Here is a 16700-nt window from a genome sequence, read left to right on the forward strand (position 1 = left end):
GTTATTGACCAAGTGCTTTTAGTGTAAAGTTATAACTGTCCGTTAAATGAAGGTAATTTATGACCCAAAAAATGGCATCTCGCCCACTATGGTGCTACTGGCCGTTTCACCGCACAGGCACCCCTACTGTGCAGCCATTCATCATTTAGGGAAAACATAGATAACCTAAATCAGGGTGGCTAGACGTGAGTTGAAACGTCGTCCTCTCGAATGGGAGTTCAGTGTGCTTACCACTGCGCCACCTCTCTCGGTCTCGAACGCTAATTCAGACTCGCATGGTGAGTATGCCCAAGCCTACATGGTCGACAGTGACCACACGGACGTTGCAGTCGGCGTGGCGAAAGCTTGGTCCATGTTTCGCGTCACGAAGTAATTGTTCACACATCGCATTACTGACGACTTTGACGTACATCACACTGTTTACGATGGACAAATGGATGCCCCAAATGTCAGAAGCTGGGATCTTAGCTTCGTCACATAGAAATCGTCCCCTTCCAAAGCCTTTGGTCTGGAGTAATCATTAAAAAGGTGAATCGTGGTGTGGATTTTAGAAAACGGTTGGCCATAGCTCTAGTACATGTAAGCGACACATAAGCAAAAGCTGCCGAAAGTAAACAACAGCGAGTGCGTGCACTGCACAGGCAGAAACACACAACACATCTGCACTGCATGGCTGCGAAAGCGTGACTGTCTAACTGAGCTTCACTTCTAGCAGTACCTCATTTCCTGCTTTCTGAACTTCACAGTTCTCCTGCAAAACTCACAAGACTAGCACCCCTGGAAGAAAGGATATTACGGAGACGATGACTTAGCAGCAGTGAGCAGTGAGCCGAAGTGCTAGTCTTGCAAGTTTCGCAGGAGAAGTTCTGTGAAGTTTAGAAGGTAGGAGACGAGGTACTAGCTCTAGTGAAGATGTGAGGATGGTTTTTGAGTCGTGTTTAGGCAGCTCAGCTAATGAAGTACTTGCCCACGAGAGGCAAAGATCTAGAGTTCGGGCCGCCACATAAACTTGGTCTGCCAGGAAGTTTGATATCAACGCACACTCCGCTGCATAATGAAAATTCGTTCAAGTATCTATTCCTTAACACAAGAGACAATACATTTTCTACTTCTAGTATTCGATTCGTAGCATAATCACTAGTTTCGCCTGATTACCTGACTTTCGCTCATTTTTCTTCTTTGAGATAGGACATGCAATAGATTTAACGCTCTGTGTTACTTAGCGAGATAAGAAACACGAATGTTATTCTCATGTTTGGTCATTTCTTCCTCCTTCGATTTCATTGTATCAACCACAGTCCCTGAGAAACCGTGAACAATTTTGTACTTTCTGTGCGTTCGTGAGCCATATTATTTTTTCAGGAATTGGTCATTCGATTTGTTCTTCGATAATGGTATTCTTGCAGTGAGAACCACTGAATTAACTGTTTAGCTTCCCAGATCAACTTTTGCCTACTAGAGAACACAAGGAAACGAAAACAGTCTTTGGTTGACAATTTGTTGTATTCAGTGTCATAACCGGTTTCGATCGTTTGATCATCATCTTTAAACTTAGTAAAAGAAGCAAAGAAAATTAATAGCTGAAATTTCCCTCGACACACAATATAAAAACAAGATAAAGCAGTGGAAGACACTCATGGCCTGTGACGTGCAGCCATCTTAGCACACTATGCAGTACTGCAGCTGTAAGCAGATGAAGCTTACGCTCAAAGACTGTTTTCGTTTCCACGCATTCCCAAATAATCGACCATTGTTACTTTCAAGCTGACCATGTCATCCCTCATCAAGTTTTCACACTACGTGGCAGGGATCTCCCAGCTAATAGATTCATATGGGCTTCTTTTTGTTTTTTTACAGCGTCGCTGATCTACACGTGCTACGGTACCTTCATGGGTTGGCCTGGAACGACTATACCAATCCTGGAGGCAGAAGATTCACCAGTTCCACTCACCGCTGACGAGGGGTCCTGGCTCGCCTCCATCAACTCACTCACCATGCTGGTTACTATATTTGCCGCCGGCTATGCAGTGGACGTCGTGGGGCGTAAAAAAGTGGCCCTTTTTGGAGCTGGCCCTTTTGTCATCTGGTGGTTGATGGTGGCGTTCGCCGATTCCTACGGAATGCTGCTCGCAGCTCGAGCGATTGGAAGTTTGGGCGGAGGCGCCATTATTACTGCCTTACCTGTTTTTCTGTGTGAGATAGCCGACACCGACCTAAGGGGGACGCTAATTGTGATCCATTACATCCTGATGCAGTGTGGCACCCTGCTTGTGTATTGCATTGGACCTTACCTATCCATCACCACCGTTGCTCTCATCTGCACCTCAATTCCGATAATCTTCGTCTTGACATTCATCTGGATGCCGGAGTCACCATACTTCTTTCTCACGCATCACAGAGAAGCGGAAGCTGTGAAGTGTCTAGAAAGACTCAAAGGCCAACTAACACCAGAGGAGCTCAAGTTTGAGCTGGAGTTGTTGTATAAAGATATACGTGAGAAAAAGCAAAACAAAGGAAAGTTCACGGACGTTATCTTGGTGCCAGTGCACCGCCGGACATTGCTCTTAGCGATAGGATTTATTCTATTTCAGATGTCGGCAGGGTCGACCGCACTCACCACGTACACGACGTACATATTTGAGAAGAGTGGAAGCGAGCTCGACTCGAACATCTCTTCCATTATCCTGACGGTCGTCACGCTTGGTGCAAACGTCGCGTCGTCGCTGGTCGTCGAGAGGTTCGATCGGAGGCCCCTCTGCATGGCGACTTTCTCGGCGTGCGCCATCTGTCTGGCTGCAGAGGGAGCTTACTTCTACGTCGATGACATCTACGGGGACGTGCCTACTGCCTTCGACTGGGTGCCACTCGCCGGCATGATTGGATTCAATGTAATACAACAGCTTCTTAATGGAAAGCTGCTATTGGTTTTATGTGAAATAGTATCTTTGTTCTGCCGATGTGGACGTAGTTACTACATTATGATTTCATTATATTATTCTTATTTACTTGTTGACGGACGAGACAAACTCCTGTACAGGTGCAGAAGGTTCGGTAGACTCGTAATATAATTCTGGAGCATCTGAGCCAATGATATTTAGTAGTTATTAATTATCTAACCAGTCTTCTAATTGCAGGAGTAATTTCACGAACACGATCTGTGGTGTGATCAACTGTCTGGTAGTTTTGAATGCTCCTGGCCAGTATCTTTGAGCTGGTTCAGGGATAATCATCTGCGTTGGCGGTGTTCAAATGGTTCAAATGGCTCTGAGCACTATGCGACTTAACTTCTGAGGTCATCAGTCGCCTAGAACTTAGAACTAATTAAACCTAACTAACCTAAGGACATCACACACATCCATGCCCGAGGCAGGATTCGAACCTGCGACCGTAGCGGTCGCTCGGTTCCAGACTGTAGCGCCTAGAACCGCACGGCCACTCCGGCCGGCTCGTTGGCGGTGTACCATTTGCAGATGGTTATGTGTCCCTATGAATAACAGTTTTCAGAAAAGATCCTAGTACTTCCAGAACACTATTTAAAACTTCTCTGGCCTCGTATAAGCGCCAGTGAATAGTTTTGCAACATTAAAATGTTAACAGTGTGGTTATAGGCTGCACCCCCCAGAAAAGCGCAATTATTGACAGAGTAATCAGAACCAGTCGACCTGTAGCTAAAGCGTGGGTTTACTCAAGAAAGTTAAACCTCTTTGAGAGATTCTCTGGACTACAGTGCTGCGGAGTCAACTGGGAAATTTCGCAAAATGAGTCGTATCAGTCTGCTACTCTTTGGACCAGAAACGGAGATAACAGCTTTTGCTATCAGCTCTCTTGCTGAAAAGTAAATAGAAAGCATACAAATGATTTTCGACTTGGTCATTCTAGCTTTCTCCTATAGAGGCCATTCATCATGTGTCATTATTCACTTAGGAATTTTGGTTTGTAACCATAACTGAAAATCTGTAATTCGTAATCACTGAAAATATGACGGAAGAAATCGGGTCTATTTACAGTTATGTCTAGAAATTCAAAACATTCTCTTCACTTGTAAATTATATATTGAAACTATCTCAGCATGTATCTTTTTCCTGCCTCGTGATGACTGGGTGTTGTGTGATGTCCTTAGGTTAATTAGGTTTAAGTAGTTCTAAGTTCTAGGGGACTGATGACCATAGGTGTTAAGTCCCATTGTGCTCAGAGCCATTTGAACCATTTTTTTGTATCTTTTTCATGTCCAAATACTGCTTCACACTTCCTAGTCATTAACCTCATATTATTTTGTGGTCTGAATTGACAAGAGTTCACATTTGCTTCAGTTTTTGACGTCGTAAGCCTCCGTTACTATCGAAAGTATTTTACTATCTCTCAGACCTCTGGAAACGTCTGATACCATGTAAAAACTTATGCTCCGGCTGTCACTGAGAGACCTGCCTAGAAGTGTTGGGAAATGTGAGTAAGCAGTACCGCCAGATTGTTGCCAGAATGCTAGTGTCATTACTTGTGTGTGAACGAACGCTTCCCAGCATGAAACAAAGCTGCTGATGAAATGTTCTCGAGTTTCAAACCGGGTGGCTGTGTTGGGATAACCGCACATACAGCTGGGAACTAAAGTTATTCATGAATATCATTATTTTTCTGCCGCACCTCGTACCCAGTCTGTATCTGCTCCATAGGATCCACGTCTAATCGTGTATGATGGATTGCAATGAGTCCCAGTTCTTAGTGATACTGAAACACGTCGGCTTTACTTTTACAGACTAAGTATGAATTCATTCTTAAAGAGAACGATCATCACTTCAATGCAAGTGTTGATGTGCCAGATATTGAAACTTTCTCCTTCGGCGAACAGTAACTTGTGCAACAAAACTACACAGTTTCGGTCATGGACGTATCTCATAGCCATAGGCCGTTCTTGGCTGACCATATTCATTGCTGAATATGTGGATAGACTTAACACCCGGACTCTATGAACAACAGAGTGAAGAAATTTAGTTCATGTCAACGGATTCCTCCACTGCTGTTTCATAGGAACATTTTCATACTTGTCAAAACACAATAGCAAAGTTCTACTGCACAATTTGAGTTTTCATTCAGAAATTTTGGCCAGGTGTGCCTGAGACATCTCAGTATGTTACTGGCGCACCATCCCAGTTTGTACAACTAATGTCGCTAATCCCCACAGCTGCCTCTAGCAGCTGTCTTATCTCACCCTCAGAGAAGCAAATGGTTTTCTACGTGTCAATGACTCATAAGTACACGTGATGAAAGCAGACTGAAATGTCACTACTGCATAACTGACTGTTTCATGCAGCCCTGCTGTAGTAACAATACACTTAATTTTTAAGTGAGCTTAATGATTTATTGGATGTCAACAGTTTTCCCAAATGCATAAAAACATTGCAAATTTTAGTATTTTTGGCTTTGATTACATTAGTTTCTCTAAGGAGACTGGGATAAGTGAGATTGTAACATGTGTTAAACTTCTTCCAGATTTCGTTCTCTATCGGCCCGGCACCAGTGCTGTCCTTGTTTATGGGTGAACTGTTCCACGTCTCTGTGAAGGGCATCGGCGTGGCTATTGGCACGGTCGTTATAGCACTGTATGGCTTCTTCCTCAAGAAGATGTTCCAAGTGGTCTCTGACGGCCTTGGCGCCTACTACTCCTTCTGGGGCTTCACCGTGATGTGCGTGTTTGCCGTTATTTATGTCTACGCTCTCATGCCCGAGACGAGGAACAAGAGTTTCGCGCAGATCAACGAGGAAATGGACAGTCGTGTAGGTGGAGCAGTCAGCAGTAATATGGACGAATCCATGAAACAATGTCCGAGCTGAAAACAAATCAGTAGTGACTCTTGAGTCACTTGGATGAAACTGTAAAGCAAGACTGAGTATAATTTATTCTATCTGTTAATAGACTGATATGTGCAATGATCGTGAGAACGTCGTGTAAGGAATCGCTCAGAGCTATCACTGCGTCAAGAAATTTAAATGTTATCCAATCAAAGTTGGTAAAGTAGAGCTGATGAGGAAACTGTGATGGTCAAACGTTTGGTACACAAATGCACAAATTCTTTGGGTAAGGAACGTATAAGGCATCCAGACTGTTCAATGCCGAACATACGTATGAGTAAGTTTCGTCTGTGAAGAATAGAAATACAGTAAATCTAGTGTAAGTAAGGTGAAATAAAGAAATTGTTTAAATTTATGTATTTTAGTTAGTCTTTAAAGTGCTGCATTAGGATTTAGTAAGATATTTATTATTTTATTGTAGTGGCGTATGAAGTGAATGGCTGCAAATCTTAGCAAACGACGTCAGACGTCGGTTAGGATACAATGTAACATCGTCATGTAACATTTGGTGATATAATTGTAACAATGAAAACGTTTTGGTAATAGAGCACGTCAGCTGGTTTCAGAACAAAGGGGGCTTTATTCTCTTATGCAAACAAACTGCTCACTTGGGTGCATATTTTGTTTATTTAGGATGTAATTAGTGGGCAATAACTGTCATGATAATTAACATAATTTACAGGCAAGATGACGGCCTAGTCTGGGATTTGGGTTCATGTATACCCAGGTATTAGTTATTGACCAAGTGCTTTTAGTGTAAAGTTATTGCTGTCCATTTCATGATGGTAATTTATGATCCAAAAAATGGCATCCCCCCACTATGGTGCTATTGGCCCTTCCACCCCACCGGCACCCCTACTGCGCAGCCATTCATCATTTCCCAGACATCAGCTTCACCACCCTTTAGCGTCTTCAGCATCCTTAGACTGGCGCTTTTAATTTCGACATTGTTCAAGCAGCAGTAGCAGCATGAGTAAATTCATGTGATACTGCAAATTTCCAGCATTGTGTAACGTCCAGCGGTAGTAACATAGTTATCATTGAAGTTAGGCATCCAGTGCTATTTCCTGCACTGTACGACGCTATTTATGTTTTCATGGCTAATTTTTACCGACTTTTTAAGAAGATGCATATTTAATTACTATTTTACCGATTTCCCCCACTTTTTTTAAGACAAGGCATGCAAATATAAGATGCGCTTTATCGATTTTCAGGAAACCGCATAATATACGTGGTTTTAAGTAATTAACAATTTTCAGCATATGGCGCTATTTACAGTTTTTAGACAATTCATTAAGATTGTATGGGGATTAAGTACGGGTGGTTATAATTTAATTTTCCCTTTTAACAAGTTATAACACAGAAACTAATTACCGTACGAGTACCAAACTTGGTAGCATTAATGTCCAGAGTGGGGGTGCATGATTTCCATGCGTCACAGTGCCACCGTCCAGTTCCAACTATGGCCACCAAGTGCTGTGATCAGTCATCGTGTCTCACACACCTGACCAGTCGCAGTCCACTTGCTGAGGGCATTATTGGTGAAGCTCTGTAATCAAAACAACAGTAATGCTGCAGCTGCACTTCGAGAACATCGCCGGCTGAAAGAATTATGGAAGGGTCCTCTTTCCCCACCTGTCGTGCGGAGCATGATGAGGAAGTTCGAATCAACTGGGGAACTGGGCGTCGCTCGGAGGCCGGCCGCGGTGGTCTAGCGGTTCTAGGCGCTCAGTCCGGAGCCGCGCGACTGCTACGGTCGCAGGTTCGAATCCTGCCTCGGGCATGGGTGTGTGTGATGTCCTTAGGTTAGCTAGGTTTAAGTAGTTCTAAGTTCTAGGAGACTGATGAACATAGATGTTAAGTCCCATAGTGTTCAGAACCATTTGAACTATTTTTATTTTTTTTTTTTTGTCGCTCGGCGTAAACGTCGACGACTGTTTGCACCACAGGTGGTAGAAATTGCTGCAATGGAAGACAACACTGCGCGCAATTCTCAATCGCCTGGCAGTGCGCGTGCTGTGTCACGACAGCTGAAAATCCCGTGGTCCACTGTATGGAAGGTTCTTCGAACCAGTCTCATGTGGTATCCGTACAATATCCATATCATACAGCAGCTTGCACCACAGGACGTGCAACGACGTGTTGACTTCGCTCTCCACTTTCTCTCAAGGATTGAAGTTGACGAGGGCTGTCCCTGGACTATGCTAAGGACAGATGAAGCTCATTTTTCTCTGACAGGTGAGGTGAACATACTAAATTGCCGAGTGGGGGGATGTTCACCTCCAGTCACTGTGCATGAAGTTCCTCAGTACGTGAATGTGTCATCGTATGGTGTGACTTCATGGCTACGTTCATCATTGGCCCATTCATTTTTGAACACGATGGGGCTCAAGGACCAAAGACGTACAGTGTGGCTGGCCAGCTTTACAATGATATGCTTCGCTGGCCTGTCATACACGCCCTATAGAAGACAGACGAATTGATCTCAACAGTTTTCATGCAAGATGGGGCCGCATTGCACACCGCTTTTCAGAAACACATATGAAAACGATCGAATTATCAGCCGACCGTTTCCAAATGCTTTGCCAGCACGATCACCTGATCCCACTCCCTGTGATTTCATGTTTGGGGCTCCTGAAGGACAGGGTTTACCAGGGCAACATTCACACATGTGCTGATCTGAAGCGCAGCATATCAAGAGAAGTAGGAAGTATACACACGGACACGCTTCGTTCTGCTGTGCAGAATGCAATCCTGTGCTTCCCGACTTTTCTGGACACTGATTGGGTGTCATATTGAACCCTTTCGTATCAGTAATGGTACCGGTATGTAATGGTATGATGTACCGTAGCAGCACATTAAAAGTGTGTCAATTGAACTGATTCTGAATTATTCCTCTTCCACATATACTTGACATTAATGCTACCAAGTTTGGTACTCGCTTGTTTATTAGTTTCCGTGTTATAACGTGTGAAATAGGGAAGTCTTAATTACAACCACCCGGTAGTTACTTTCATTTGCATTCAGCTCCAACTCTCACCAACTGTCAGTCCTCTGCAGATACCTGTAGCTGCTAATGCTATTCTAACAGTGTCACAGTGCTTCCAATTCACACTATCCATTGAATTATTTACATTAGTGCAATTGCATCGCACAACCACGCACAGTTAGGGGCTACTGTAAGACTAGGGAAAGATTTAGAGTTTAATCAAAGCGTTTCCATTCCCCCGCCCGATTATATTCGAGAGTGGACTGACCGTGATGTCGTATTCCAGCTGGAGCAGGGGGCAGTGGGCACACATGTAGTTGTACATATTTTATTTTTATAGAAACAGACCCACCAGTACTTAAACTTTGGTCCACGTTATAACGTTAGTTAGGTAACATGCCGATAGGATTTATGGCTGCTCCCCTGCCCCACATATGCTGACCTGTCAATTCTTAGTGTTTGTGTCACTTTCCTTAAGATTCCTGCAAATTGATTGAGCCAGAATCTATTCCAGCTCGACACAGATGCTTACAGCAAGACATCTTCCTGCAGTTAAAGATTACGGTGAGAGTGTAGGGGATTTCTACTATGATTATGGTGACAGTATAGGGAATTTCCAGTCCTACTAATGTGCAATAGATTTATTTACGCTCAGGTCATCTACTACCTGCACCACAGGTCTTCTTGCCTACTTGTTGACAACTCCATGGCCTATGAGCATACTACACCTAAAACAAATAAGTCGCAAGCCGCTGACAGTGCAAGGTGGAGGGTATATCGTACAAGTAATATCGATTACCTTTCCATCAAACTCTCACTTGCTGACCGAGTACATCATGGCTGTCTCTGTACCTCCATACATACCCAAATCTACCCTTATGTTTTTGGGAGCAATGTGTTATCTTCCCCAGAGCTTTCTTTTTCGGTTAAATAGTTGAATGGAGTATACTAGCCTATACGATCTTGATGCATTTGCCTCACAGATCAGCGACTAATATGAACAGATGAGGACTCACACGACTGGTAGAGAGCGACTAGGTAATACTGAGCTGTCTAATCGGTGTTACCATTCACCAGTACATACCATTTAACCACCAACGGATCTATACAAGTTAAAGTCAGTATAGAAGCTGACAATGACCTCAAAGTGATAACGGTAACTGAGAATGTGTACTGAGGTACGAAGGTGGGGCTCGTTCAAATAGTGGTAGAAGCTTTGAGACAAATTGGCATATATTAAGCGACCGTTGACAGCTAGGTATAGCACATTCTGCCTCAGCATTTATGTATTCGACAGCAGCAGTGTCAGTACATCAACACTCCTTGTGTTAAAATTAACAGTTCAAAAGTCATTTCTGGGCGCTTTTCTAAAGCATCGAAATGTCTTGAACATAGCTGGTTTATAGGACCCGGTATGTGCTACAATGGAGCGATAGTATATCAGTTGTTTTGTCTTGCCTAAGGTAATGAAAGCACTGAGATGGAGATGTTCTCTTTGTGATTTTCGCCACTCAATCATTCTAAGATCAACAAAAGTTCAACGCAAGATGATATACCTACTTTAACAGGTTTTTGGATGCAACAAACGTGTTATTCAAAGCATGCAAAAAACAGTTATATGGAAATGCTGTTGCAGTTTCCAAATGCCTGCCAGACCTATTTATGTGCAGTAAATCGGTGTGTGTGTGTGTGTGTGTGTGTGTGTGTGTGTGTGTGTGTGCGTGTGTCTGGTTGGGTGGTACACCCTCATGCCATTAACCACTGTTCCACTAAAACTGCAGTGCATGTGTATAAATACCACAGTGATTTTTGAAATTTAATTTGTTATGACGAACAGTCAGTTGTCCACTCACTCCTTAAGTCTTCTATAGCATACAGACTCCCTCTTGATTTTGAAATGTAATTTGCTTACGAATAAAATACCCAGTCATCCGATAGAATCAAACTAGATGTATGTAATATAGTTTCCAAACGTCTGTCAGGGCTACTTAAGTACAGTGATGCTCTGTAGGGTAGTCCACACCACAATCAACAAATGTTCCATTAAAACTACAGTCTTCTGCACCATACACGAGTAGATGCATATACATCCGTATCCGTATCGTATTTAGTACAATATTTACACAGGATCAAGCTCGAACAGTCCGTTCCGTAGTTATAAATCAGAACTTAAAAACAAAGTTCGCTTTAGCGGAGGAGAATGTGAACGTTTTTGACAGACGTTAGTAGCCGCACATGTCCATTTTGTTAAAAAAATCCCGCATTTTATCAGAATCCATAAGGTAAGAGTCATCTTTAGGTCATTGCATTAGTCCAGATTGATGATCCATTTCAAAACCAATCAGTTCTGTTTTGGTTGGTTTTCTGGTCTCTATACAAATTTGTCGTAATATGCCTCCTGCTCCTTACTATCGTAAATGGTACAATGTCTCTAGAGATGTCATTCTGACCTACATACAGAGCATACATTAAGAAACCAATGACTTTCTACCGACAATACCGATTACATCTGCTGTATAATGCTTTATACTAAAGCAAGATGACACATGGCTGTAGCCAACACGCTATGATTGATATGTGGCAATTGGTTTTTGTGCGGTGACAAAATCAGGTTTTCGTTTTCTTCGTACAATGCGCTCCAATACAGAATTTAATCGCTGCTACCTTAATGGGGTATACATGTCGAAAAGCACTTGGTACCGGATCATATGGAACTATGTAGCACAGGTGATAACAGTAGTTCTCTGTTGGAGGACGGAATGATGTTTTTTTAATCCCATGAAAGAGTGCATGGGTTGACATAAGGGTGTTATTGTCTGTCGGTTCTATGTTTTGACATAAGAAATTGCGATTCTTCAACACATGTCAGGAGTTACGATCATAGTATAGTCATGGCTATAGCATTAACAGCAGGCCTAACTGTGACTGATGTAGGGATAAAGAAGAAAATAATAATTATTAACGATATTGTTTTAATTTTCACAATGTGTATTACCAATGTACAAAAAACATATAACGAAATAATAATATTTCTTACGACATCGCTGCCTTCGCCAAAAATGCTTTAACTGTAGCTAAAACAGTTATCTAATACATAGCACACTACGAAAGGCAAGGTTCATATTTAACACAAATACCAATATGTCTACGCAAAAGGAAAAATACTCCCATTTTTTCCAGGAAGCATATTTTACACACTCGTGAGTTGTCAGGAGCTCTCAGTCACATGCTGTTCTGATGATGCTTTCAAAAAATTAATGGAGATCTAATATTAGCCGCATCCTTTGCATTATTTTTTTCATGGAAATTCAATATTAGCTGCATTCTTTGCAGTAATTTTTACATCTATGTTTTGAGAGACATTATGCCCAAAGTCCTCACCCTCCACAAGAGGAACAAACAAGCACTTGGAAAACCACACAGCATGTTCAACCCATGGTTTGTGCGTTTCATTCCAATAGTTCAGCCCTCCACCACCATAGATGGACACGGTTTCATCTTCATCGGCGGTGTAAAAGAATCTAGTTTCACTTACTTGCCAGTGCGTTTCTTAATAGCTAAAGACCAACCACCGAAAGGTGCCATCCTAACACTGTATGTTCTATATTAAGGGGGCATATGTTCTATATTTAGAGGGAGCTAGATTAATCTTCTGCACATCACACAATAACTGCACTGTGATGCTGATTCAGGAGATGAATGTGAGACAACAGTAAGGAGTGGAAATTAGAAAAAATCGGAATAAATAACTGAACTCTAATAATAGTTTAATGGCGTCGTTGACGCTTCGCAGGTTCCCAACAGCCACACTCACTTGAATGAGAAGTGTCTCCACTCAGCCTTCTGTAACAACTAATTATTCTGTTTGTTCATTGCATGTATACAATTTTATGTGCATTAAATTTTTTAAATGAAATTTCATCCAGATGTGACATCTATGACATTCATACATATTTGGAAGTAACTGTGATCATGTGCTGTCTGCTCCTATGGACCGATATGTGGGTGACAATAGCTAAGTCCCTTGCAGTTGTTTTGTGAACTGAGTCACGTTTCTTATAAACCTATTACAGATAGCTCTGAAAAAGGCATTGTGTTGCCAAAGGTGGAGGTATCTGCATTTTCAGGCAGGTTGTACGTATTCCCATATCGTGAAAAATTCAAGATTTAGACCTTCTGCGCCTCGAGCGTCATCTGTCATCTTGAGAAAACGCTAAGAAATGGCATTTTTTTCAGTTTTCCTCAGTAACTCGCTTTTAGTGCATTTTACACAACGATATGCCATTATCAGTTTTAAAGAGCATTAAATTTCCTGCAATTTTCATTTGCAACATGTTGAAAAATTCGGAACAGCTACTGACATACGATGCTGTGAAAATCAGCAAAAATGTCACGAAATCGCAAAAAAGTTAGATATGTTAGCGGTTTCGCCTCAATAACTTTTTCTAGTAATGGCTCTAGCGGCAGACAATATGTTCTTTTGCAGATGTGGAAGGAGTAACATAGGAGATGCGCTGTATTCCAAAACGTCCTTCATGTACAAAGATATTGTGGAAAACATTCTATTTCTCCATGTGATAAGTGGTTGCGATATCACCACCACTCTGGACAGGGGGAAACTAAATTTCACACCAAACTTGAGAGGGATGTTTCTCACAGAAACACTGTGTATATTTTCAAGGATCCAGCTGCACAAAAAGAGAAGATCATAGAAGCAACTGAAAATTTCCTTGTGGCCCTTTATGGAGGTGTCTCGATCACTTGTATAGATGAGTTGTCATATCTTCGCTTTTGTAAAGATGCTGCAAACTCCGAATTTTATTTGGCACGCCTACCTCCAGCGGGGACGGCATTTCAGTATCATTCATATATTACTCAACTGCTAGTTTAAAGGGGGATGGGGTATAAAAAAGTCGCCCTCAGGTGAGGCTGAAAGCAAAATATTTGTGGTCTTACTCCAGTGCCAATGAGTAAAGAACCAGCACCGCAGACACTGCTGAACGTGATTTCATGGCAATACAGAAGACTTGTGGCAACAAATGCGGCTGCAAAGAAACAGGACTTGCATGATCCATTGTACGATTATAGGTTCATGTAGTAATGCACCAGAGGCTGAATTCAAAATGCAAGAAGACGAGTTACATGGTCTACTAGCCTATTAGTCGAAGTCACGAACGGTACACATCACCCACATCTGAATAAAAACATGAGAAGTTGATTATTGTTTAACTGAAATTTTATTTTAATCACGTATACAAAATTTTATCGTCTGTTTTTAAATTGTATTTTGCTGAAACGTAAGCACATACAAAAGTTTTGAAAATATGTGTTTCTCTTTTTCAAAAATACTTACTCCGTAGGAATGACATGAAAATTATGAACTAAACGTGTATATTGTATACATTTGGCTTGCAGATTGAATTACATTCAGGAATATTAGTTTTGACTGACGATGGTATTTTCAATTTCGGGACCGCTTTCAGTAACATTGTTACGGCAACAATTCTCGTCGTAAAAGGGGTAATTAAAAATATTTTGTATGAAATCCTCTACATCACTGGTTATTGGGCACAAAACTGCACCAGGAGTCACTAAGGTCAAACCACAAACATCTCTAACTTTTTAAGATTTCTTGACGCTTTTGCCGATTTTCACGGCATCGTATTCCAGTAGCTTTAGTGTGTGAAATTTGCAGGAAATTGAGCTCTCTTTACAATTGATGATGGCATATTGTTGTCCAAAAGGCACTGGAAGAGAGCTACTGAAGAATGACTGAAAAAAGTGTCATTTCTTAGAGGTCTTTGCAAGACGGCGGATAAAATACGAGAGGGTGAAGGTCCAAAACTTGGATTTCTCTGGAGATAGCTGATATATACGACATACCTGAAAATCAAAATTACTCCACTTTCTGCAGTCCAAAATGCTATCTCTACTGGGTTACATCTGCACACTATACTTTCTTTGCCAAATGTGTACTGACGTCGAACACTTCCTGTGGTTTTGACGTGTGTCTTATTCACTTTGTGTCTACTGTTGCCCTTGTTTAATACTGAATGGTTTCAACTCATTCACTATACATCTATGGAACTGCATTGGCTCCTTTTTTATACTGAATGGTTTGTATGTGCCTGGGGTCGGAATTTAATGTGCCGATTATCAACAGGAACACCGATGTATGGTAACAAATTTTTTTGTACAATATTTTCGCAATATGTTTTCCCATGAGAATCTTGAAAGATTACATGTGCTTGCAGTTTTTAGAAGGACTTTATGACGCGTTTGTCATCTTGAAGTAGCAGCCTGATTTTTAATTGTGATACAGAATATACCTTATGGTTTGTGATTGAAAACTGACTTGGCATACCACATACGAAGGAGCGTATCTGCACCACATCATAGGAGTGCCAAGAAACCATCTGCCATGAGGATCATTGAGGCCACAGAAAGCGCACCATTCACTTGCCTTCGGGTGGTACCTGTCACGGTGCAGTATACATTCATTTCGATGTAAGACCTACAAATTCCTCTGTCTGCAACCCATTCTCCACGTCTTTCATCACAAAGATAACCTTATCGCTAGCAGGCTTTATGCCGAGAGAGTTATCGATCGTATACCCTGATACGTCGAATACATTGCGGTGGCATCTTAATACTTTATAAAGGTCACAACCCTTTACCCAGTAAATTAGCTCTGGGACAGTAAAATGAGTTTTTGCAAACTCATAATGAAACTGAAACATGTGGAGTTTCGACAGGCCGAAAATACACATATCGCCAAAAAAAGGTTTAATGAACTCTATGAAAACCTTAGCCATTTCCAGAGGTACAAATTTTTTGTTGAAGTTGGTAACCTATTTAAAATTTGGCTTGGCAATCAGTTACTTCCATAATAGGAACTGACTAAATAAATAACACAATGGTTTCTAACATTCTGCGTGGTTTTCCTGATTGCATTATTTACAGGCTTCTAAGAGTCTTTCTCAATATCATATGTTGCGTAATTTCTCTTACTGGTAATAATACCAATGTATTGAATAATGAGCATGACTGGTAGACTTTAATTCTAATCAGTTCCATTCCCCCTTTTTTAATCCCTGTCATCATCAGTTTCAGGAGGGAACGGTTTCACTGATGTCGATAATCAGGACACAGCGGAAAATCGCTGTGTGCTTCATGCAAATCTGTTAGGATATAGCATGCCCCCGCCACGAAATATCGTGTGTCAGACTCTGCTGGCACAGACGAGAAATCACCCAGCGCAACGATTTCTTCATAAGAAAGGCGTCAAGCCTCCCGCAATGGGCAAAGATTGTTGCATGCATGTCCATATAAAATGTTTACGTCCTGATACAGGACGTTATCCTGATACAGGACGTTATTTGAATTAGCAGATGTTCTATTGAACTTTTCACCTATTCACAAGTTAGTTGCTTTTGCCTGCATATGAAACCACTGGCAAATTCCCCCACAAATTTCGATCACAAATAACTACATCGTGTGGAGATTGGTTAAGAGTTTCGTATTGATTTCTGCGCTTTTGAGCGTAGCGTCCCACAAAAGACCTGGTGCAGTGTAGTAGAATGCAGAGTCCAGCATATATGTTTCCATGAATACACTCCAGAATTTTCTAGAAATGGCCATTTTTGCACCCGTTATGGCAAGCCTTTAAGATTTCTAGAAAATGTGGTTGTGTTGGCCAACACAGCTTTATGGAGTTTCTCCATCGAAATTGATAGTAATATGGGAAGACCACTTTCTTTGTCACAAGTTGAGCCTTACCATCATCGGAATGGGCAGCAAGAGAGTAGCATATCCACCTGATGTGTAGTTTCAGCAAGTTACTGATGTGGTACAGGTATACACTATA

The 16700-nt window shown here is 41.7% G+C and overlaps 1 protein-coding gene across 1 annotated transcript in view; it reads left to right on the forward strand.

Annotated features, from left to right (window-relative positions):
- The window catches only part of LOC124762290 (facilitated trehalose transporter Tret1-like), a 98093-nt gene that overhangs the window by 73920 nt on the left and 7473 nt on the right, over positions 1 to 16700 (forward strand). Inside the window, exons 3-4 of the mRNA XM_047249119.1 lie at positions 1858 to 2888; positions 5485 to 5678. Coding sequence (XP_047105075.1) covers positions 1858 to 2888; positions 5485 to 5678 — 1225 coding nt within the window. The remainder of the gene's footprint in view (positions 1 to 1857; positions 2889 to 5484; positions 5679 to 16700) is intronic.

Source organism: Schistocerca piceifrons, chromosome 1 (genome assembly GCF_021461385.2).
Source record: "Schistocerca piceifrons isolate TAMUIC-IGC-003096 chromosome 1, iqSchPice1.1, whole genome shotgun sequence".
NCBI classification, from domain to species: Eukaryota; Metazoa; Arthropoda; class Insecta; order Orthoptera; family Acrididae; genus Schistocerca; species Schistocerca piceifrons.